We start from the raw sequence: 22055 nt of genomic DNA on the forward strand, positions 1-22055 counted from the left end.
TCCCTCTGGTTTCTCTGCGAAGAGAGAGAAAGCAACAACGAAAAAAAAAAAAAAAAAAACCCCCCCAAAACGACGTCGTTTTGGGGGCTGCCGGGTAGGACTGCCGGGTAGGGCGGCCGAGGATCCGAATTCATCTTAATAAAGGATTTAATAAGAAATACAAAAAAAAAAAAAAAAAAAAATGTGGCTGCTTTATCATTAAAAAATGTCTATATAATAATTATAATTATGTAAGAATAGTGGTTAAAATATATAGACATGATGTCACTACCATGTCATCACTTGGATTGGGCGAATCGATCATTTGGTTGCATCACTCAAATAATTTTTATCATTTAGGCCAATCGTGGAGAAATAATTTTTTATTTTTATTTTTTCACTTATGATTGTACTGTTTTAAAAACCAACTTGTTATTCATTAATTCAATCAACCAAACTTTGCAATAATGATGAATGTACTCTCTGAAGAAATTATGGGTGTCTAGATTCATTTGAACGATGACTATGTCAAATTTTTTTTTTTTACTATCTTTTTCATCCCACCAATATAATTATCTCTTAATTCTTAACAATCATATCAAATAAATTGCAATTTTTTTCCGTGATTCATGTGAAACATGTAACCCAAGAGCAAAGGCCTCCAATATAAATATATATATGATTTTTTTTGTTTTAAATTTTTTTTTTTATGTCCAATAACATTACATATCTTTAAAGGTGAGTGAGTTGCTAGGGTTCTAGCACAACAATTTATGGAAAGATGATTCATGGAGTGAATATAGTTTTTTTTTTTTTTTTTCCTTCTAATTTTTGGGGTTGTCTTTACGACATTTGCAACACCATATTTGGTGTTAAAATAAATTAAATATTGTTTGTATTTTAGGAAAATTTGTTGTTTGCAAAGAAATGAAAAAAAAAATCAAGTTTTATTTGTGTAAGTGATTTTCTGACCACACTGCCCGCTTAGTAACCAGCTGGAGAGTACCGACAGAATAGATGACACCTGGCTGACCTGCAACAGAAAGAGAAGATTCCGGTGGTGGTTCGTCCACCCGGGGGCACTCTGACGATCAAGTCAATATATCTCTCAAAGATAAATCAAGTGCTAAACTTACAAGCTTGAGTATCAAAAGCATACCTTGGACCCATGGGGGTGCCTCTCTTTTATAGCCAACATAAATCTAGTCCCAATAGAAGCCTAACTTCTATGGACTTAGGATTATTGCTAATCTTAGACTTCCAGTAAGATTAAGATAAACTCTCTAAGAGTCTTATCTTAATACAAACTGAAGTCTTCTCTCATTCTAGGACTCTTGCCCCTCATCTGCTTATCTCGAATTCCGATATCTTCGGAGGTAACCTCGGCCTATCCGAGATGACCTCGGCATAACAACCAGGACACGTAGCACCTCGGCTGACACGTCGGCGTCACCTTAGCCACGTGTTGGTACTCAGAAAATATGTCCCCACAACTGCCCTCTAGGTTCTATTACCTCGGCATCCTGAGGTAATGGAACCTATATCTTTCCTTCATTTAATTATGACCCCGGTTTAACTTCAACTTGTAAACTTTTCTCAAGTTTCAACAAGTGTTAAACATAATCTCGGTTTAACTTCAACTTGTAAACTTTTTTCAAGTTTCAACAAGTGTTAAACATAATCTCGGTTTAACTTCAACTTGTAAACTTTTCTCAAGTTTTAACAAGTGTTAAACATAATCTCGGCAAGCTCTTCTCTTCTCGGACTTAATCATCTTAGGCTGAGATCTTGTCTTCTGGGATCTCGGATCCGAGATCTGGAATTTGGGATCGGCTTACTTGGGCTGAGCTCTTGTCTTCTCATATCCAGTGTTATCTCGACTTCGCTACGGCAAACCATTTCTTTTCTCTGGTTTGGATGCCTTTGTCCCTGGCGTGTCCTCCTCGGCTTTGGCATACTTTTCTATCCTGGCCATCAGCTCCTCCATGCTTTTCGACAATATTTTTGCCAGTGATTTTCGAAACAGGCAGTCATCCTTCAAGCCGCTTTTAAACGACATGACCGCCACCTCTTGGTTGCATCTTGGTATTTGGTTGAATACCTCATAATACCTTTTGGCATAGGCCCTAAGGCTTTCATCCTCGCCGATCTTCAGGGCCATTAGGGCGTCCACCCTCAACGGCTGTAACTTGTTTGTTACGAACCTGGCTACAAACATCTCGGCCAGGCCTTCCCAAGTTTTCACAATTCCTTTCGGCAGCTTATGAAACCAGTCTGATGCAATTTCTCCGAATAATGAAGGGAACACTTTGCAGAGCAACGGCTCGTTCCCAGTGTATAACGCCATTGCGTTTAGGTATAATTCAATGTGAAAGTTGGGGTCTGACTTCCCATTGTATATCTGGAACCTCGGCATACTGAATCTCTTCGGGGCTTCAAATTTGTCCAATTCTACCGAGAACAGTGTCCTCGGCTTGACAGGTGAGGTCACCTCGGCATCTTGTTGCTTTCTCTGGAGGTAATCCCTCAGATCCTCCTTGGTTCGTCCAGGAGCTCGGCTATTTCCGGATTTCAGCCTCTTTGGTGCACTACTTCCTGTGTCATTGCGAGTCCTTTTGGACCTCCCTCCATTGGTTGCGTCGAAATAGAGGTCCTTCCCCTGAACATGCCGATGTTCTTTGGAGTCAGCTTCCTTGGTGCGATGTGTCCTCTGTGAATCTCCCCTTCTTGATTCTCCTCGTCCGACCTCCCTTGAAGGCCGGTGAGAATGTTCCTTGGTCCTATCGTGCTGAGGAGTCGTAGGAGTTGTCTTCTGCCCCCCTGCCTGGGCATCTTTCTTGGCTGCTGGAATCGGCGTGTCTTGCGACGGGAACGGTGGCTGCATGACGTTGTTCTGCGTCATGAAATTGACGACCGTTTGCAAGTCCGCCAATTTGTCTGCCATTCCCTTTATCTCGTCGTCCCTCTACAAGCATTTATCTTTCCATACCTGGAGGTCGTCCTCGTTATAATACCCGCTCCGGTCCGATTTCTTCGGTACGTCGCCCTCCTAGCCAACGTCCTTTCCTCCGTGATTCTTATCACGAGTCTCTTTGTTGCAGTTGTCTTCTTCGACGTCAAGGTCAATATGTTTCCCACTCTCGGTAGGAGTGTCATTCCCAACCTTCTCTTTCTGTCCGTCGTTGGCCATCTATTCTCCTTTCTTTCCCACAACAATTTATGTAAAGATGATTCATGGAGTGAATATAGTTTTTTTTTTTTTTTTTTCTAATTTTTGGGGTTGTCTTTACGACATTTGCAACACCATATTTGGTGTTAAAATAAATTAAATATTGTTTGTATTTTAGGAAAATTTGTTGTTTGCAAAGAAATGAAAAAAAAAATTCAAGTTTTATTTATTTATTTATTTATTTGCCTTTTCAGCTCAAAAGGCTAAAAATAAACTCAAAAATCAACATTTTTGAAGCCGAATTTGAGACATTGTTTAAGCAAAAAATAATAAAGAAGAAAAGTTTCTTTTTTTTTTGAGAGAGATAGTTGGGTTGGCCCCAAAGAACAGGGGAAGTGAAGAATAGTTGGGCTAGCAAAGTGTTGTCGGCTACAACCAAGCCCATTAAAACTACTAGCCCAGCCCACATCCTGTGACATTTACTAACGACGTCGTCTTATGTGATTATTAAACAGACTATGGCACCGCCATAAGGCCTGTGATTTGGATCGGACTTTAATTATTCGATCCGGACACGGCCCACATATATTTTATTGTTCTCTGTTATCCGTTACAAAAACTCATCCTTACAACCCCATCTCTCTCTCTCTCTCTCTCTCTCTCTGTGTTCGTCTTTCTCTCTCTAGGGTTTCTCTTCCCTCTGTGACTGCCCAAATTACTCGCCTTTCCCTCTATCTAGGGTTTCGCAACTTCAAGGTAAACCATGGCGACTGCTTCAGGTACGTTTTCTCCAACTTTTTCTTTTTTTCCTTTTGATATATACATATAAGTCGATTCTTGCCTTTCAAATTGATTGATTTCTTTGGTATTTATGATTACATGAATTTTCGATTTCATCATTTAATCTATTGGAATTGTTCAATTCTGCAGTTTTTTTGGGTTCCTTCTCATGATTATCTATGTTTTTGGGTATTTGTTTTGACTAAACCGTGATCTGACTAGTTTCTCAAAAGTCAGCTCTTTCTGCTAATTTAAACGTGGCCTTAGGTTTTTGAATTTCAATTAATCTTTTATTGTTTGTTTTGGGATCAAATCGTGGTGGTCTAGTTGTTCCCTACACCACTGTTGGGAGGAAATGTCTTGTTAATTGGAATTAATGGCATGGGATTTTATTGGAAACAAACCACTCAAGTCTTCGGTAGTTTAAGCACACACATTTTTTGAGTCTTTTCAGTACAATTACTGATTCTCAATGTATGAAAAACTTGGTTCTTTTGTTTGTTTATTTATTTTTTTATTTCTCTTTCTGAAATACAGGTTTTCCACTATTTGTTTCTTCTTTTGTAAATATTGACATTGACATGTGCATCTTCAAGATATCTCGTTGAACTGGGCTTTCCAAATTTTGCAAACTTAGTACCTGCCTGGCAATGGTTCCACAACTATTGCTTCTAAACTTTTCTGAACTATAAGTGTACACACTTATAAAGTGTTTTAGGTTTTAAAATAAAGAATTTTATTTCATTCTTCTTTTTATTATACTCTATATAGGAGACTCTATATAGGATTCCTCCTGGGTCCAGTTTGTGGGATTTGGACCTACATATTTTACTATGAAGGCAATGTCTTCCCAATTAGGCAATCTAATCATGTGCTTATATATGAACTATTTTATAATGTATATCAAAATTAATATATTTCATTATTTTTCATATATACGATTGTTTGGCATCATTCTCTGTAGTTTGTATTGAATCTTAACAATTCTCGATTTGATTCGATTCGATTCAATTCACGATTTCCAAACTTAGGATTTCGATTCACTGTATGATTCTTGATTTGGCATTGTGATACTTGCAGTGGCATTCAAATCTAGGGAGGACCATAGAAAGCAGCTGGAATTGGAAGAAGCACGTAAAGCAGGTCTTGCTCCAGCTGAGGTTGATGAGGATGGGAAAGAAATTAACCCTCATATTCCTCAGTATATGTCATCTGCACCTTGGTATCTTAATGCAGAGAGACCGGTATGTTTTCTTAAGTAATCTTGTTTTGTTACATTTACTGTTTTGCGAAGGCTGGAGATTGAAAACTTTTGTTATCTTTCTACTTGTTAGAGTTTAAAACATCAAAGGAAATGGAAGTCAGATCCAAATTATACCAAATCATGGTATGACAGAGGTGCAAAAATTTATCAGGCTGAAAAGTTTAGGAAGGGCGCTTGTGAAAAGTAAGTGAAAGTTGCTTTCTTTCTTTGTCTTTCTATGTATGGTGCATGCATGTGTTCTCTATTCTTTTCATTAATTTTCGCAATAGCTAGTCATTGACATGAAGATGTAATCAATATAGATTTTAGTTGTAGAAGAGTTTCATGTAATCCGCTTGTTTCAGTACCAAGGTTTAAACTATGAAGGTTCTACCCTGCCTTATGGATGAGAACTCTGCCTTGGGGAGGGAAGAAGGGGTATTGGTGGGATGGGGATAGTGTGGCTGGGGTTGGTTGTGGTTAAGTCTTAGTATATCATTTTGTTTAATATATTAAAAATTTTAACGTGCCAATTTTATGATGATTGTTAGATTGCTTACTGTTAGGGCTGCAAACGAGCCGAGCCGAGCCGAGCCGAGCTTTGCTGAGCTCGAGCTCGAGCTCGGCTCGTTTACTTATCGAGCTCGAGCTCGGCTCGATAAGGAACTGGGCTCGAGCTCGGCTCGGCTCGATAAATTTTTTTAATATTATTTATATTATTTAAATATAAATATTTAAATAAAAAATATTATTTATATTATTTAATATATAAAAAATGTATTTATATTATTATTTATATATATATTTATATATTTTTAATATATAAATAATGTATTTATATATATTTATATATTATTTAATATATAAATAATATATTTATTATACAATTTAAATAAAGATAAACAAGCCGAGCTTATGCGAGCTCAAGCTTAGCTCGTTTACTAACGAGCCGAGCCGAGCCAAGCCCTTAATGAGTCGAGCCGAGCTTGTTCATGAACAGCTCGGTTCATTTGCAGCCCTACTTACTGTACATAATTGGATTTATTTAATTATTCTTTTGATATCTTGTGTTGAGGAATTAACTTCATTATAGCATGTGCTTTGCACACTATAGGGACGATTGTCTGGAGATGCCCTTGCTAGCAGGAGAGTTATTCATTACACGAGACATAGCTTGTTGTTAATGCTCATTAGGTCTTGTATAGTTTAGTTAATTCCATCGTCACATAGTTGGTACCTTTGGGGGAGATCTTCAAGAGAGCTCTTCTCTTTATTTTCAATACCATTTAATTAGCTCATCATAATCTTTTTGAATTTATGACATATCATTGCTGGAGATGGCAAATTTGAATGCTTGAACTCTACGTTGTGCATTTTTTTTTTTTTTTTCCAGCTATCAATAACTTACTTTGACTATAATTTTGGGAAAGCTATACCACATATTTGTTATGTGTATTTTTTAATATGAATGTGGGGAACTACAGTTGAATTGATATGAGCTCTTGTTACGCTCTGCTGCAGCTGTGGAGCCATGACACATGACTCAAAGTCATGCATGGACAGGCCACGGAAAGTGGGAGCAAAGTGGACAGACAAAAACATTGCGCCAGACGAGAAAATAGAGACCTTTGAGTTGGATTATGATGGCAAACGGGACCGTTGGAATGGCTATGATGCAGCTAGCTATGCCTATGTCATTGAGAGATATGAAGCGAGGGATGAAGCTAGAAAGAAATACTTGAAGGAGCAACAACTTAAGAAATTAGAAGAGAAAAATGGTAACCAAAATGGAGAGGATGAGGTTAGTGATGATGAAGACAATGAAGATGCTCTGAAGGTAGATGAAGCCAAGGTTGATGAGAGCAAACAGATGGACTTTGCAAAGGTTGAGAAGCGTGTGCGAACAACAGGTGGTGGGAGTACAGGAACTGTCAGGTGATTGTTCTTTCTTGTCTTTATTTTTTTCTTCCTCCTTTTATTGTTTTCTTGTTCCTGCCATTTATTAAAAACTGTCATACAGCCTAGTTTTTTGCTTTTTGTTTTGTTTTTGGGGTTGAGGGGTTCCATTGTTGAACAGGTGACAGGTATACCCTGTATGCATGCTTGTTGGTTTTGTGATGTGGAAATAGTTTTCTCAATTTTTTGTTGGATATCATTTCACTTACCAAATTTTTTTTTTTTTTCTTTTTCCTGTCAGGAACCTGCGTATTCGGGAGGACACCGCAAAATACCTTCTTAATCTTGATGTAAACTCTGCCCATTATGATCCCAAAACCCGTTCCATGCGAGAGGATCCTCTTCCAGATATGGATCCAAACGAGAAATTTTATGTTGTGAGTATACTCAAAAGTGTAAAACATTTGTATCAATGGGTTTGTCGCTCAATTGCATGGTGTTGTTTTATGTACTGATCACATACATAATTGTTTGTTTCTTTTCATTAATAGGGAGATAATCAAAACAGAATTAGTGGTCAAGCTTTGGAGTTCAAGCAGCTCAACATCCATGCTTGGGAAGCATTTGAGAAGGGGCACGATGTTCACATGCAAGCTGCTCCGTCCCAAGCTGAATTGCTTTACAAGAATTATAAGGTCAATAAGGAGAAATTGAAATCTCAAGTGAAGGAGACCATTATGGAGAAATATGGGAATGCAGCTTCTGAAGAACAACTTCCAAGAGAGCTTTTACTTGGACAAAGTGAGAGAGAAGTGGAATATGATCGCGCCGGTAGGATTATTAAAGGCCAGGTAAATTTGAATAACAATCTATGCTAGTTGTTTTTATCCGAACTTGATAGTTTTCAATAACTTTTTTTTGTAGGGATGTCATAAATTATTGGAGCATGCTATTGGGGCCTCCAAATTACCCACTTGGTTTTTTGGGGGGAGTGCATTTAGTGTTTACCTAATCATTTTGCATGTGAAAATTTTTGTGGTCTTGTGGGTACATGGATTGAGTCTTATTATCCATTATAAAATCTTTTAAAAAAAGAAAAAAAACTATGGTTTTGCATTGGCATATTTGCATTATGAATAACAGAACAAATACATGATTGAAAACCACCAATAAATCATGAAATTAAAAAGCGAACTTGTTTTAAAGAAACGTGTATGTCGAGTTGCAGTTAACGTAAATAATTGACTCCATACGCTATCTCCTCCTATATAGCTTTGATGGACTGATAAGCTTGCTTATCTCTGAAACATATTGAAACAATTGGAAGTAACATCACACAACCACGTGACTTCGACCATGAACCCCCCCATATGTTGTTCTTTTGATTTGTAGAATTACTAGCGTAGTTAACATGCTTTGATTTACACTATTTTCAGGAGCAAGCCCTTCCCAAAAGCAAGTATGAAGAAGATGTTTACATCAACAACCATACAAGCGTTTGGGGTTCATGGTGGAAGGATCATCAGTGGGGTTACAAGTGTTGTAAACAGTTTATTCGGAACAGCTATTGTACTGGTGCTGCTGGTATTGAAGCAGCTGAAGCTGCAGCAGACCTAATGAAGGCTAATATTGCTCGTAAAGAGGCTACAGAAGGCTAGTTCCCCCCCCCCCCTTCTCTCTCTCTCTCTCTCTCTCTCTCTCTCTCTCTCTCTGTTTGCATGCACGCTAGCGCGCACACATTTATCTGTTGTATTATCTTTTGAAGTTGCAAATGTCTTCTGCTGAAAGTTGATGGTCTCTGATCTATATATTTCACGAGCAAGAAGATTGTCCACTATGTAGTTCCTTTTACTTTAATTCTATTAGCATTTTTCTCTAGTCTGATGCATTTTGATTGTGAAAATAGAGATGCCTGCACCAACTGAGGAGAAGAATCTTGCCACTTGGGGAACTGAGATTCCTGATGATCTTGTTCTGGACCAGAAATTACTAGGTGAAGCACTAAAGAAGGTAAAATTTCTGTCTGGTTTTTTATGTATTCTTGCCTTCTAACTATTTGGGTTTCTGATTTTTCTCAACTACTTGAACATTGGGAAAGCATTGCCGAATTTTTTCCATCTAGACAATATAAGAAACTTAGGCTCTGTTTGGAACGATTCTCAAAATCGTTTTCCATGCTTGAGTTCGCGTGCGGTGTTTGGATAGAGTCGTGGAATTAATTTTTCACAACTTGGCAGAAAACTTTGTCAAACAGAGCGCGATTTTCAATTTTTTTTTTCGAAATTTGGCCTAACCGGTCGTCCGGCCGGTTGACCGGAACAGTGATTTTTTTTTTTTTGCAATTGTTATGTTAATTTTTATATATTTGAAAAACATATTTTCTAATTTTTTTAAAAAAATTTATGTGTTTTAAAATAATTTTGAGTTGTATGTTTGGTTATGAGTTGTAAATTTTTGTATCGAATATCAAATGTGACATCAACGATTCCCCACTCAATTCAAAACTCTTTTTAAAACTATTTTCAAAACTCTTTATCAAACAAATTTTTCACACTTAAATCATAATTTCAAACCTCACAAACTCAAAATACAACTCATACTCTCAAATCATAATTACAAAACTCTACCAAACGCAACCTTAATTGAGTTTTCATTATATATATTTTGACGCAGGATATGTATAAGCTTCTGAGATGTATTTCTAATCAGAATTGTAGTAACAGTTTTGAGTGTTTTTATATACATAAATGTACTTCTAGCCACTGATGTGTTGAAACTTTTGTAATATTTGGTCTGGACAGGAGGATGCAAGAAAGAGAGAAGAGAAAGATGAAAGAAAGCGGAAATACAATGTGAAATGGAATGACGAGGTATGCTTATTTTATAGTATTGTTACATTACATCCTATTTTAAATAAGCACTATTATAATAATTTTACATGATATAAGAAAGTAAATGAAAAGTTTGAAAATGCCCATCATTTCATATTGTTTTCATTTTTGTGCAAAAATAACTTTTTGGTGTTTCCTAAATAGTGGGTTGTTTTTTGGTTTTAAAAATAAAATAAAATAAACCCTAAAATAGTTTTTGCAAACATCTGTAATTTTTTTTTTTTTCCCCTCCAGAAAATGAAAGCACAGGCACCAAACAGGCTCACTCATTGATTCGGACAAAATGGATTGTTTTTCTTGCAGTATCACTCACCAATATATATCGCTATTTTGCAGGTTACTGCGGAGGACATGGAGGCATACAGGATGAAGAGAACCCATCATGATGATCCAATGAAAGACTTTCTTCACTAAATTTAGACAAATGAATAATATTGCCAATTAAATCCTTTGTGGACCTGCAGAACTTCTTTTGCTGTTTATTTGTACAGGAAGCTGGATGGTTGTTCCTTGGTTGCGTGTGATTGTTTGGCTTCAATTCTCTACCATACTTTCTTATGCATGTAAAACATCTTATATTTTCTTTAATTGTTCCTTTTTCCATTTTATTGTGTGCGCTTGCTTGTGTGTGTTCCCGTGGGGAGTGAAGGAGAAAGATCACACTGAAATGCTTACATCCATGCATTGGTGTCTTAGCTGTAACTGTTTAATAGATAATTGCTGATGTTTCTTTTTAAATTAATAAAAGTATGATAAGTATTGAATTATTTATTTTTTTAAACAGCTTTTTTTCTTTTTCTTTTTTTTTTTTGTTGATAAATCTATTTGTTTCAACAATGCTAATGGTATCAATTTATGAAAAACTCTCAAAAATTTTATATAATACCTATATAATTCTATATAAAAAAAAAATCAAAATTCAGTGTAATACCCAACTTCGTTTGATTTGGGAAAAAAAAAATGATATGTAAATATTTTCCATGGCAATGAGAAAAACCCAGAGAATGCTTGCATTACATCCATCAATTAGAAGACAAATACACAAAATTAAATAAGGGCCTTGACGCCAAGTTGTTGCAATTCTCTCTGCCTCCATATTGGGAAGAGAGCACCTTCGCCTAGTTCTTCTACATCAAATTGTTGCATAGCCCATGCGTAGTATACAGTGTGGATTGTATCCTGATTAAGCAATAAGTATCACAAAACTGACATCAAAATCACTTTGCTTCGGAAACTGAGGGTAAAACATTAAATAAGTATTGGCCAAGATGACTGCTTTGATCAGTAAAACAAAAAAATGTTAACTCCTGCTACTCAATAAGGTTTAAGGAATTCAGACCTGTAATTAAGCTGTGCTATTTTTCAGACCCAAAAATTAAATAAGTAAAAATTGGCGGCAGTAAATTTAACATGAATGATAAATGAAAATAGTAACTACCACCATACCATAATTTCAAACTGCAAGAAAGTGAAGATTTGTCATTTTTACCTTGCCCCCTTCTGTTACTGAACCATTTCTATCACGCACACAATAGACCTGCTGTGTTTGGAACTGTGACAATAAGAAACAGGGGCCATCAATATCAGACTTTAATTCCCCCCGAAAAAAACTGTTAATTAGTTTTGCCAATAAGGTGCCTACCACCACAATGATGATGGGTGTCCCCCATCATTTTGGTTTCTCTTACTTCCACATCAGATATGTGTAGAATCTGCTTCAATAAGAAGATATGAATAAGTAATCAAACTTCACAAATTGATATTTTGAGTTGGTGCTTACCCTATAACTAATCATCTTTACGATTTCTCTCAAATATGTTAATCCAAGTGCATGAGAAGAAGAAGAAAAAAAAAAAAAAAAAAAAAAAAAAAAAAAAGAAGAAGAAGAGAGAGAGAGTACTTGCTCAAAAAGAAGATTGTCAGAAACAATTTTTTACAACATATATCTAACCGACAAGTCATATCAACACCTGCTAATATGTATAAAGTGGAAAATGAATATGACCAAAACAACCAAACAAATTAACCTAACTACAGAAAAGTAGTTAATTGAAATCAGTATAAAGATTCTCCTTCTAGCTACAAGGATCCTACTAGAGTATAAAGCTTCTTTCTCGACATGTCTTCTCCTATAGACTTATTGTTCTATCCACCTCTAATAACTTACTCTTCAATATTCTTATAAAATTCAACCACAAATCCCTTGATTTGAAATCCGCATCCATCCAAACGGACTCTTAAGTTCCTATAACATATTTGAGCATACCCAGATTTATGTAACACATCAATTAACATAAAATTGGCGCATTGCTATTTAAGGAATATTTCCTATTATTTCTTCCATTCCAATATCAACTACTTCACCATATCATTTAAACAACAAAAGTAAATAGTCAAATATTACCAGTGCTCTATGTGTGATTAATGTTTTTATTCCTCTCAACCTCTAGCACCCAACTTTCTTTTTTTTGTTGCTTTTGAGCTTTTTTTTTTTTTCCCTTGTAACTTCATTTCACATGCTTGAAAGAATGTGAAATTCTCTCCAACTTATCAACATACATGGCAAGAACAACTGAACCTTTGTAGCACCAAAACATAAATTAATAACTCAGTTCTCTCTCACCTTGTTGTCAAAGAAGATACCCTGGCTTTCAAAAGCCTCGTGTTCTGCTTTACACCGTTCAATCACTTCGTTTCTACAATATTTCTTCAGAACTTCAGCATCTCCCTGTAGTCCGTGAAACATCTCTTATCAGATAGATTTCAGAAACTCCATTAACAAATGGTCATCCCTCCCTATTTCTAACATGGCAACTAAAAACATTAAAAGAATATAAGAAATCTTCATGGCCATCTTACTAATAACTAACCTTGAAGTAAGCATTAAGAACCGGTTTGATTACTTCCTCAACCTCAGCCACAAATTCTGGCAGAGAGAAAGACCTGAAGCGTGCAAATTTCACGTCAAGTAGTTAATATAGTTTGTTGAAAAGAGACGAAACATTCTAAAACAGAAACCAGTATATGATCAGCATACGGATCGCGGCGATGTATTTCCTTAAATGATAGTGCAGTAGATGTTTCTCCAAAGACAGTTTCGCTAAGACTGTCAAAGAGAGGTTGGTCAAATAATTACTCAAGAGTGTCAATCTTTTATAAATAAATCATATGCAGAACAGAAGGATGGATAAAACTTGAGAAGCATACTCCTGAATTTTATGAACAACCGGATTATCAGTAGTATCCCATCTGTCCCGGATGTCTTCTGCAAACTGCAAATTTCCACGCAGACAGCAATTGCAACAAATTTCAATACGGAAAATTGTTAAATTGTATGTATTTTCAATCATAAGAACCATAAAAAGGTAAACTTATCGTAGTTGCACAATTAAATGTTACCTACAGAGAAAACATCAACTTTGAAAGGTTAAAATATTCCCAAAAATGAATAAAAGATTGCACATAATGCCTCTCAAAATCAGGGTCAAGTACAATAGCCATCAGACAGATTGGAGCCCTTGAAAACTATAAGTATTGTAATATTTTCCTAAAATAATTCCAGCCTTTTATGGACCTGTTTTTTGTTTTTTTTTGCAATAAACAAACTCCATCGACTGCATCATTCAATTATTAAGTTCAATACAGCTCAACCACATTCCTCTTATTCAATTAAAAATTTAAAACATAAGATGAGATATATCTACAAAATAATTCTAAACAATTCATGTAATTGGACTCTTTAGCGTATTCAACATATTTCAGCCACGTTTATCATCTAAAGGCATTCAACATGATATAAACAACACCTGAGGTCTGATCCTATTCATCCATTCTCAAAGATAAGCGTATTAAGACTAAAACTTAATGCTCAGAGCCCTGCATTATAGAGTATGCCGGTCTGGATGAAAAAACTTGACCAAATGACAGAATAATTAGGCAATAGAAGTAGAACTGATTTTTTTTTTTAAAAACATATTATCTTGTACCTCCTGACTCTTTACCACCACAGGTTCACTTAACCCACTCGTGCGCTTGAAAATAGGATGACCCTGCATCTGGAGGAAAGAAAAACATTATGGTCTTAAAAAAAAGGAAATTAAAAATTAAAAAAAAAATTCAAATATATCCATATAGAGTTTGTAAGACTAATAATTTACCTTCTCTTTGAATGCTTCCCACTTCTTACTCCATTTTGACTGCTTTGAAGGTACAACAGCAACATCTGTGCTTGTACTTCTTTCTACTGTTGATGAGGAAGTTGATGAAGAAGCTCCATATTCAATCCGCTTTCTCTTATTTGGATTACTACTCAACTCATCCTTTACAATGTCATACCCCTTCTTCGCCAGGTCAATGGGCTTCGCTTCCTTCAATTTTTGGAAGGCCACAGAAACCTTAGGAGAAACAGAAGAAACACTAGACTTAAACTTGCCAAATAATGTATTTGCAGTATCACTAGACCCCGGTTTCTGCTGATTTTCCTCTCCAGAAGTGGCCTTGCTACCATTTTTCACATCCGTGCCATCTTTAGCTGAAAATTCAGAGTATTCTTGCTTCCCAACCTCCAATGTCTCTTTGACCTGAATCACATAACAAATTAAACGTTTCTAGTATTTCATCATTTGCGGATTGTGGTAGTACTCAGTGGTTATGCACACAATTTATAAAACCAATTTCACCTCCTCTGTGGCAGCAGAAATTTTCTCCTTCAGGTTGGCAGAAACCTGCAAATAACAAAATTACAGATGAACCGTGATATATTCAATATGAACTAGAGGCGTGATCAGATACAGAGCTTGCAGACATGCTGAATAGTAAGCACCTTTTGTGCCACCACATCTTACCAAATGAGCAGCACAATTTAATAAAATATATCACCCACTAGGGAAATAAATACTAATGATATATTTTGGAATCTTACTTGAATACTAGAAGCAACTAAAACAAGCAACAGTTAGCAATTAAGATCCCCGTCCTATCAACTAAAAGGATATATTTTGGTATCATATTTGAATACTGAGCTATATTCCCGTCCTATCAATTAAGATCTAAAATGGAGTGTATTGAGTAATCATACAAGAAAAATGTTCAAATGACATAAGAAAAAATTGACTAACAATGCAAGTACATGAACACAATGTTTTTTCTTATTATGTTTTTTTTTTTTTTTTTTAAATTTAGAATTAAAATTAAATTTTAAATTAAAAAAAAGAAAGGCATTCATGCAGGCATGAAATGAATGCATGCAACATCAGTCACAAGCTAACAAAGCAAAGCATCGAGGCCAATTTTTCAGGCTTGAGATATAAACTTTACACTTCTACAAAGACACCAGGAAAAATCCAACATTAAGTAACATATATGGGGGGGGGGGGGGGGGGGGGGGGGGGGTAAGTAGTAGAACCATGACAAGGCAAAAGATTAAAGTTTCCAATAATTTGCCCAGATGAATTCAATCTAATCCATGAGTTCAAACTGGAAAGTCACAGGGAGTACATCATCAATATGGAGAAATTTGGATCAGACCTTCTTTGCCATAGCTTCAGCCTCCGTCCACACACTATCCTCCTGCTTGTACAACTGCTCAGTTGTCTGCTTGGTTCTGCATTCGCCAGTTCACCACTCAGGGCCTTCGTTAGAAGTGTCTGCCCAGCCTTGACATATATGTCTCAGCTAAAAAAATCTAAAATATTATATAACCAAAAAAAAAAAAAAATTGTGACCAAAATGGGTTAGAAAATTACCTGACTTTCAGATCTTCTGTCACCCCTTTTAGTTCCTCTGCTTTCTCCTTCAGTTCCTTAACTGACCGTCGGAATTCCTGATTTCTGCAAGCAAGTGAATTGAAAGGTGAGCACATAACATCCCAAACAATTAGGGCATGTTCGGGTGCCCATAATAAGTTGATTGAATGGCCCGACCAGCATTTAACATAGAATTTCAAGTAAAATCCACCATCTTGAATGGAACCATGAAAGGAAAATGACAGCTACAATGCAAATGATTTTGAAAATTCAGATTTTTGTCATTTCAAGGAACCCAAAAATCTTCACATGACAGAATATAATGCAGTATCCTATTTTTCCTATTGGTCACATTTTATGAGTAAAATACCACAGCGAATGCACAAGAATAAAACTGAAGAAACCCAGATCAAGAAAGCACAATCCAAAAAAAAATAAAAGAATAAAAAATAAATAGAGAGAGAGAGAGAGAGTTGGAACTGAACATAGTATCATGAAAGAGCATCTTGAGGGAGAAGAAAGAGAAGGAAAAGGATAACTCAATAAATCATTTCATTTTTTAAAGTTTATTAGTAATAAGACATTAATAAGAAAATAAGGCCAACAAACAAACAATTGTAAATAATAAATAAGTGAAACGATAGCATTGATTGAACTAGAGCAAAAGAAATGAGCTCAATCAAGCTTCGCAAAGAACCATCCAAAGCAATCAGCCAGGAAATTATTCATCCTGTTAATGTACACTAAACCTAACCCACTAACCTAACCCACTACATCCACCCCACTAAACCTAACACACTTACCATCTCCACTACCACCCACCACCTCCACTACCACCACTCACTTACCTCACACCTCTCCTATATAATAGCTTGTAACATACAAATCAAAATATACAATCAATTGTAATATATCTACATCAATCAATAATACATACATAAATTACATAAATTCTTACATGGTATCAGAGCAAGGTTGAGAAGCTAATAATTCTGCTTCACCGGCGGGCGGCAGCCTCGCCTTGGCCGCCCGCCGGACCTCTACCCATACCTTCACTCCGCTGCTCTCTCTCTCTCTCAAAATTTCAAAACTTCAATTGATGAGTTCTGCTCCGATGCTCAGATCCGAATTGACGACGTCGTCTCGTTCCGACGACGGAGATGTTAGATCAGCGCCGTCAGGTTCCCTGCGATTCCGCCACTGTCGTCTTGCTTCCTCATCTCTCTCTCTCGTTTCCGATGACGCCTCAACTCTTTATACTCATCTGTTGGTGGCTCCGCTAGATCTAAGAAGATCTGACCACCGTAGGCCCACACACATCCGTCGCAATCCTCGACCTAATGTTTGTCCTCCACAATGGACGACAACCCCATGCCATCTCTCGCTCTTCTTCGCGTCGCTCCGCCACTGTACACAGTCCTCATCACGTCGCTCCTCCAGCGATGCTGCCTTCCCTCCTGTACCACCAACCATCACCGCCGTGCTTCGCCTCTAAGGACCATCTTCAAGATTTCTGGATTTTTCCAAGGACCTTTATCAGAAAGAAGGCAACCTCCTTGATCAGCACAGAACGTGAATCTTGGAAGTTGTTTTGGAATCTAGAAAAGTCTTTACAGTACTCCACAGCAGTCTAAAACCAGGACCAGCATTGATGATAAACATTTGGTGAAGAGTTTCAGGGTAATTGTCACCATCCATCTTCTGGAGCCGCATTACAAGGTCACGTGCACCCTTGGTAAAATTTTTCAAACCCACCCCTCAACCAATCTCTCTCTCACCCACGGGATTGACAGACACACACATGCACTTTCTGATGCAAAATTGTTTTTTTTTTATTTTTTTAATCACCCCACTTCCTCTCTCTCTGGTTCCTTTTTCTCTCCCCCAGAACCACTTTAATCATCTCCCTCATTTGCCTTCCTTTATTCCCCCATTCATCCATTTTTTTATTATTCCTTCCACTGGCTTCCCACACTTCCTTTTCTTTATTTTTATTATTCTTATTTTCCACACACCAACACACCAAACCAACAAAAAAAAAATAACTAAATAAACAACTCAAAAAAAAAAATACAAATAAAAAAAAAAAAAAAAAAAAAATACAGATTTGCACAACAACTTTGTTTTATTTATATTAAGGATCCACCCTGATCACCGTTCTCCACAAAAAAAAAAAAAAAAAAAAAAAAAAAAGAAGCAGAAGAAGCAGGAAGATCTGCACACACACTTCTTTTATTCATGTCGGGGCTCCTCCCGTTCACCATTTTTACATCAAAAAAAAAAAAAAAAAACAAAAAACAAACAAACAAAACAACCACACCCACAGTGGGATTTTTCTCCTCTACTCAGCCGCAGGTCTCTTCTTTTTGCCTCCGTCGTGGCCGGCCCTTGACGGTGTTGCCTCCGTGCTTCCTAGTCCACCGAGCACGTTCACTCCCTGCTCCTCCACTGCAGCATATGGCGGCCCTCCAAATCGGAACATCACGGTGGCCTTCCGCTTCAGCTCCTTGTTTTCTGCCCTTAGCACGCTTATCTCTGCTCGCGCATCCTTATACATGCGTTGGAGCAGCGCCAGCTGGGAGTTTAAATGCTGCACCTCATTTGTCCTACTCTGCAGCCGGTTCGACAAGTTTGTGACCGCCGTCATGCTTTCCACACATGCCTTCAGAGTATACTGATTGGCCTCCACATCCGACTGCACAGCCATTTTTTGCTCCACCGACTGCATCGGAAAGTTCAACGGAGCAAACCCAGTGGTGTTTGGTTGAGGTTCACGGGACACCGCACCTGCTATCTCTCTTGTGGACTCGTTGAGGTCGGGAAAGAGAGTAAGTAGACCACGGGACGACGAAGCCATTTTCTCTCGCAACAGAGTGTTACAGACTCTCTCTCTCAGCACAACAGTGTTACAGCCTCTCTCTCTCAGCACAACGCAGACTTCTTCAGAGGTTTCTCTCAGTTTCTTGTCTCAGCCTCTGCCTCGGCCTCAGCTCCGTCTTGGTTAAATAGCCGAGGCAGCCACGCGCATCGCGCGCCTCTTCTCGCCGACAAACTGGCACGCCTTTTCATGGCACGCCTTTTGATGCATTCGGGCACGCCTTTTGATGACACGCCTTTTGAGGGTGCGGGCACACCTTTTGAGGGCACGACTTTTGAGGGCTCGATATCTACATCCATGTATATCTTTTGGGCAGCCTATATACACACTCATACAGTGTCTTCTACACCAGCCAGCTTTATCAATCCCTTTGTTTCAACCTCAAATAGGTTTCTATCTTCACACCTATTTGAGTTTGAGGGGGGGTTATACACAGTATCATGTATAAGTCACTCATGGCGCACTCCCTAAGTCGCCCCCTTGGTACATCACCACAACATTCTACAACGGTCCGACATGACCCCATAAACTGTCCCGACATTGATTCCGGTCAGCTTCTACAACGGTCCGACATGACCCCATAAACTGTCTTCTACATCGGTCTGACACGACCACACAGTGTCTGCTACAACGGTCCAACATGACCCCGTAAACTGTCAATTAACTCAGAATTTCAATCAATTCAATTACTTATCATGATCAGTCTCAGTTTAGTAGTAATCAGTGGTATTATCAGTAAACAGTAGTGAGGGTTGTCACAGTCTCCCCTCCTTATTTTTCTTATTTTTTGAGAGGTATTTATCCATGGAAAAGGCTACCGTGTGTGTGCACTGTTCTTGGGCGCATATAGTATGCACTATATAAAATAAAATAAATAAATTTTTATTATAAAATGTATAATTTTTATCACAAAAAAATTTAATTTTTTTTTCTTTACAAAAAAAAAATGTAACTTTTTGTTTATCACAGAAAGTATAATTTTATTTCTATCAAAAAGAGAGACCTCAACTTTTATATTCTCTTTTATGTCAATTCTTTTAATTTTAATATTCATAAAAACGCCAGCACAGATCTGCCCCACTCTTTTGTAATTACTTTTAATATATTCATTTAATATAAGTGAGAGACTCCACTAAAAAAAAAGCAATGGATTTCTTTGTTTCATTATTAGATTTGAAGTTATCATCATTTATTAATCCGGGATTGTCATGCTCTAATCCTCTAATAAAGTAAACTTAATTAATTGTTTCATCAAAATCAGTTTTCTTTTCTCTAAAAAATGTGAGTTATACATGAAATGAGAGGATTACATATATCCAAAAATTAATTAGAACAAAGTCACCCCTTCATAAAAAATTTAAAATAAAAAAAAGCTTCAGACACCTTTATAATTTTATTTTATTTTATAAAAAAAAGTAGGTATGATGAGAGCAACAGATTAGAAAAAAAAATTAACAGAGAGAGAGTCCCATATAAAAGTGATTTGTCTATGTTCTTTGCATTTAATTATGAGGTATTAAAAAGCAGCACGTTTTAAATTCATATAGTTGCCCCTATGCCCCCAAAAAGAAAAATAACCAACTTGTTGATTTAAAAATAATAATAATATAATAACATAATAGATTCTAAATGACAGTGCATACAAAAAGAAAGATATATAAAAATGATATATATTTAATTGAGACCTATCACTTTGATAGGACTTTCAGATACAAAAATGTCAGAACTTATATCATCTTAATAGAGCGCGGATTCTCGGCCGCATTACCCAGCAGTCGTTTCCAACAGCCCCCAAAACGACGTCGTTTTGGGGGCAAATTTTCAAAAAAAAAAAAATGCAGAGGAAGGAAGGAGAGGAGGAGGGAGGAGGGAGGAGGAGGAGGAGGAGGAAGGGAAGGGAAGGGAAGGGCAGGGCCGGACTGGAGGGGGCCATAACCAGTGGGGGAGGAGGAGGAGGAGGAGGAGGAGGCGGCGCCCGAGGCGGAGGAGACGGCGGCTGCTGCGACGAGGTGGGTTGGGCGACGATCGGACGGCTGTGACGGCCGGCGACGAGGCGACGGTCGCAGCCTCCTCCCTCCTCCTTCCTCCCTCTTCTCCCTCTCCGCTCCTCTCCCTCTGGTTTCTCTGCGAAGAGAGAGAAAGCAACAACGAAAAAAAAAAAAAAAAAAACCCCCCCAAAACGACGTCGTTTTGGGGGCTGCCGGGTAGGACTGCCGGGTAGGGCGGCCGAGGATCCGAATTCATCTTAATAAAGGATTTAATAAGAAATACAAAAAAAAAAAAAAAAAAAAATGTGGCTGCTTTATCATTAAAAAATGTCTATATAATAATTATAATTATGTAAGAATAGTGGTTAAAATATATAGACATGATGTCACTACCATGTCATCACTTGGATTGGGCGAATCGATCATTTGGTTGCATCACTCAAATAATTTTTATCATTTAGGCCAATCGTGGAGAAATAATTTTTTATTTTTATTTTTTCACTTATGATTGTACTGTTTTAAAAACCAACTTGTTATTCATTAATTCAATCAACCAAACTTTGCAATAATGATGAATGTACTCTCTGAAGAAATTATGGGTGTCTAGATTCATTTGAACGATGACTATGTCAAATTTTTTTTTTTTACTATCTTTTTCATCCCACCAATATAATTATCTCTTAATTCTTAACAATCATATCAAATAAATTGCAATTTTTTTCCGTGATTCATGTGAAACATGTAACCCAAGAGCAAAGGCCTCCAATATAAATATATATATGATTTTTTTTGTTTTAAATTTTTTTTTTTATGTCCAATAACATTACATATCTTTAAAGGTGAGTGAGTTGCTAGGGTTCTAGCACAACAATTTATGGAAAGATGATTCATGGAGTGAATATAGTTTTTTTTTTTTTTTTTCCTTCTAATTTTTGGGGTTGTCTTTACGACATTTGCAACACCATATTTGGTGTTAAAATAAATTAAATATTGTTTGTATTTTAGGAAAATTTGTTGTTTGCAAAGAAATGAAAAAAAAAATCAAGTTTTATTTGTGTAAGTGATTTTCTGACCACACTGCCCGCTTAGTAACCAGCTGGAGAGTACCGACAGAATAGATGACACCTGGCTGACCTGCAACAGAAAGAGAAGATTCCGGTGGTGGTTCGTCCACCCGGGGGCACTCTGACGATCAAGTCAATATATCTCTCAAAGATAAATCAAGTGCTAAACTTACAAGCTTGAGTATCAAAAGCATACCTTGGACCCATGGGGGTGCCTCTCTTTTATAGCCAACATAAATCTAGTCCCAATAGAAGCCTAACTTCTATGGACTTAGGATTATTGCTAATCTTAGACTTCCAGTAAGATTAAGATAAACTCTCTAAGAGTCTTATCTTAATACAAACTGAAGTCTTCTCTCATTCTAGGACTCTTGCCCCTCATCTGCTTATCTCGAATTCCGATATCTTCGGAGGTAACCTCGG

At 37.1% G+C, this 22055-nt stretch overlaps 1 protein-coding gene and 1 pseudogene across 2 annotated transcripts; one reads left to right on the plus strand and one right to left on the minus strand.

Annotated features, from left to right (window-relative positions):
• The first annotated feature begins 3657 nt into the window (after positions 1 to 3657).
• Positions 3658 to 10561, plus strand: LOC145807516 (pre-mRNA-splicing factor SLU7). The gene is made up of 10 exons (XM_082905867.1): positions 3658 to 3927; positions 5009 to 5172; positions 5263 to 5375; positions 6693 to 7106; positions 7369 to 7504; positions 7619 to 7918; positions 8504 to 8720; positions 8974 to 9077; positions 9869 to 9937; positions 10295 to 10561. Exons 1-10 carry the CDS (start codon positions 3912 to 3914, stop codon positions 10370 to 10372), a joined length of 1611 nt encoding a protein of 536 aa, XP_082761993.1. The 5' UTR covers positions 3658 to 3911; the 3' UTR covers positions 10373 to 10561.
• A 301-nt stretch (positions 10562 to 10862) lies between these two features.
• On the minus strand, positions 10863 to 16246 carry LOC145807517 (mitochondrial import inner membrane translocase subunit TIM44-2-like; annotated as a pseudogene). The gene is made up of 13 exons (XR_014350654.1): positions 16188 to 16246; positions 15703 to 15786; positions 15485 to 15560; positions 14638 to 14682; positions 14116 to 14538; positions 13945 to 14013; positions 13166 to 13230; positions 12996 to 13064; positions 12829 to 12901; positions 12582 to 12686; positions 11601 to 11670; positions 11448 to 11510; positions 10863 to 11137 (listed from the first exon to the last, which is right to left on the minus strand). The product of XR_014350654.1 is annotated as a mitochondrial import inner membrane translocase subunit TIM44-2-like (transcript).
• Between the last annotated feature and the right edge of the window lie 5809 nt (positions 16247 to 22055).

This window comes from Camellia sinensis, chromosome 14 (assembly GCF_055761805.1).
Source record: "Camellia sinensis isolate YWXY chromosome 14, ASM5576180v1, whole genome shotgun sequence".
Lineage (NCBI taxonomy): Eukaryota > Viridiplantae > Streptophyta > Magnoliopsida > Ericales > Theaceae > Camellia > Camellia sinensis.